This window comes from Saccostrea cucullata, unplaced genomic scaffold, assembly GCF_032062105.1.
Source record: "Saccostrea cucullata isolate Sc308-1 unplaced genomic scaffold, CSIRO_AGI_Scuc_v1 ctg11969, whole genome shotgun sequence".
In the NCBI taxonomy this organism is placed as follows: Eukaryota; Metazoa; Mollusca; class Bivalvia; order Ostreida; family Ostreidae; genus Saccostrea; species Saccostrea cuccullata.
In genome coordinates this window covers 9,764-12,877 of record NW_026922681.1, presented here as the reverse complement: position 1 = coordinate 12,877, position 3,114 = coordinate 9,764, and the positions used below count along the sequence as shown (strand labels likewise).

Genomic DNA, 3,114 nt, shown 5'->3' with positions numbered 1-3,114 from the left:
ATTGCAGGTAGTTTAATGCTTTAACACAAATAGGGAATCTGCGTAGACTTGGGTTTTCAGCTTAATATGTTTAAATATACATTGGGCTATAAATTTCCCCTCATACCCCTTTTATTTTTATTAAACAATCTTTACTTCAATGGACATGGTAATTTCAAATATGATAAAATTTAAACAATTAATTCATTGAATGCCACTTCTTAAACTTTCGATTTTTTTCAAATTTAAATTGATAAGTATAAATTGTGACCAATTATTATTTTAAATTGATATCATTTTTTTATTATTATTTTGTTTTTGTCTAGTACACATACAAAAATATCTAGTTGAGTGTAAGAAAAACAGTCAGTTAATCGTCAGTTGACTACTTTACATGAGATGGTCATAACCTGAATGTTTTACCTTAAACATTTCATACAAGCGGAGATTTGAATAAAGTTGAACATCAAGACGGTGAAATCTGCGTTGACAATACTGTTAGGCTTGTAATGTCACTGTTAGAGATCTGGTTTAGAATTCCATAAATCTCAAAACAATTTAGATTTGAATCAAGTAATGTACGTCAGTGTTTGCTTAATAATAAAGTGAACAATTGATATTCTAAAAAGTTTTTATAGCTCAAATTATGCAATCCATGTACGTTCGTTGACGGTAGGGAAACTTTCAATTTTGATTCATTCAATTTTGGCAAACCAGTGTACATGATATACCGATAATAAGTGGGAATATAGCAAAAATAAGTACTTTCTAGCTGATAAACAATTGGTCAGAATCAGAATCATGAAAGGTTTATACCTTTATCATCAATCTGTGTTACCATTTACTAGGCTTTTGTCAGCCATTAAAAAATATTAGGTTGTTGTTAAGCTTTGATAAGACAACCCTTTCGTAATTAGAGTTAAGAACGATCAGTCGGACGAAATCATAAACAAAATTTAATACACGACTTTAATTTTGTCTGTACAGCCATATTCATTATGACTTTCAAATGTCTCTTATCTTAGGCCTTATTGTTTTGGTTTTTTTTTTATATATTAAGTTTTTTCAATCCCTTTCATTTCAGAACACAATTCTGAACTCAATTGCAAACTTCGTTTGTTCTACATTCATTATAAAAAATTAAATTTAAAGAAAGAAAAATAAAACAAGTAGCCAATCCTGTTCCAAATTCATAAGATTTAAAAAGTCTAAGATTTTGAAACTTTAAATGCAAGTTTACTTAATAAAACATTTGAAACCTCTAAACAAGTCTGGAACATTTTACTAGGAATTTTTATCACTATTTTGATATATGCAAGTAAAATATGTAAATTTTTATTATTTTATTACTTTATAATTCAATACTGGAAAAAGTCTTCTTGAAACATATCTTCAATAAGTTTCAAATTTTTCTCCTTCTTTGAATATGTTAAAAAGATAAGTTTCATTCAACGTTTGCTGTTCTACATGTATGCCCCGTTTCAGAGACTTAATACTTATAGTAAGACATATATAATTTAAACCTGTTGAAATTGTGAAAACAACGTGAAAAGAAAAAAATGTGACAAATGGTTAAATCGAAGACAATCTCTCTTTAACATTTTAATTCTTTAAAACTATATTTGGAAAAGTTTCAGTTAAAAAATCCTACAGTTTTTGTTTCCCTTTTGTGATAAAAAAATATTCAAATCCTCATTTAAGGTCCCTCCATAGGAAGAACTAAAATAACATATTAAAACAAAAATAATCCATCATTTCTTATGTTGGGGACTCCAATAATTTGATACATTCATGTTCCTCATCTTTGTTTTCTTTGAGATCACAATCAGGTTTTTTACACAAGTTCTTTAACTCTAAACTTTGTTTAACACTGTTTCTTTTCTCTCTAGGAATGTCCCCTCGGAACAGTATAGCTGGGAGATGCTTGTCTTTAAATAACACGGTAGATCCTATAGAGAGAGTTCTAGTGGAGCGGGAGGAGGCGGCGCTAAACCGGCGTAACCTCCATTTCCTGTCCCATTTCTTATGGATTTCATGTTGAACCTGAAGGTAGTACAAAACACCTTAAATCAGTGTGAAAAAGGCATCTTAGATATATATACGGGAACATCACGATATATCAAAATATTATGACTAGTTTAGGTTTATACTTGTATTTCCAGAACATTCTACATGAAAATACCGGTATACATTGACATTAATTCATAACAAAGACAGTGCAGATTATCACAAAAATGGTTCAAGATTGTTTGTTTAAATTTGGATTTATTTATTTGTAGTAGCTATCTAAGGTTCCTTACCTCTCCATTAAGAAAACAGAAAAGTAACACCACGAGAAAGCCCTGTAGAAAATATAGTGATATATAAAAGCATGTTTATGATCATCATTCTATACAGACATACAAGACAGGTATTTAATTTAAATCCTAAAAATTCAATATCGAGGTGTATTATTTCAAAAAGTATTTAGAAAATCTAAAAGCGTTCCTTGTACAGTAACTGAAATTAGTTCTATGATCCAGAAAAATGCTGTACACTACGGAAGTGATCACCGATACTAACCTGAAATGAGTTGACACCACTCTCCACATACAGCCAGATGAGTTCTACACTGGGGTCCATACATTCTGGCATGACAACAGATATCATATAGTACACACCGAACAGGGGAATGAGGACCAGGGTGGAGCGCGCCAGTTTTCTAAAGTTAGAAAGGATATATTTGGAAATGCAAGTGATTAAATGCATAAAAAGGTAAATGATATGTATTACTTTTCAGTGTTTTTAAAGTAGAATGAAGAGTTGAATGAATTTGTATTTAAGGTAAGGTTTGCGTCTCCCTCCAACTTTTATTTTTTTTTTTTAATATGCACACATGCCATATATCAATTTATTCAGGGAGATTAGCTTCATCATTTAATATGATTTTCAAAGATATTGCCCGTCCCATTTTTTTTAGTAAAAGACGCCAAATTTAACGTATTTCATATTTCACCTCGAATATTATTTTCATTGAAAAAATTGATTTATTTTATTAATTATCAAACTTTTATAATTAAAATGACCTGAATTAGTATAATTCATGCTTCTATTATTTAAACTATTAATTTTCCGTTATCAAAAATGTGAAAATTT

General features: G+C 29.6%; 1 protein-coding gene across 1 annotated transcript; it reads right to left on the bottom strand.

The window, feature by feature from the left end:
* Positions 1-1,001: 1,001 nt before the first annotated feature.
* LOC134262205 (glucagon-like peptide 1 receptor) lies at positions 1,002-2,721 on the bottom strand. The gene is made up of 3 exons (XM_062744589.1): positions 2,542-2,721; positions 2,280-2,321; positions 1,002-2,022 (listed from the first exon to the last, which is right to left on the bottom strand). The coding sequence occupies exons 1-3, from the start codon at positions 2,626-2,628 to the stop codon at positions 1,738-1,740; spliced, it is 414 nt and encodes a 137-aa protein (XP_062600573.1). The 5' UTR covers positions 2,629-2,721; the 3' UTR covers positions 1,002-1,737.
* Between the last annotated feature and the right edge of the window lie 393 nt (positions 2,722-3,114).

What these genes read in the sequence shown, in the direction of transcription:
- LOC134262205 (XM_062744589.1), bottom strand. Translation starts at nt 2,628, where the DNA reads ATGATATCTGTTGTCATGCCAGAATGTATGGACCCCAGTGTAGAACTC. An exon ending in GTGGTGTCAACTCATTTCAG is followed by an intron (nt 2,322 to 2,541) that starts GTTAGTATCGGT and finishes TATTTTCTACAG; the next exon opens with GGCTTTCTCGTGGTGTTACT. An exon ending in TCTGTTTTCTTAATGGAGAG is followed by an intron (nt 2,023 to 2,279) that starts GTAAGGAACCTT and finishes TACTACCTTCAG; the next exon opens with GTTCAACATGAAATCCATAA.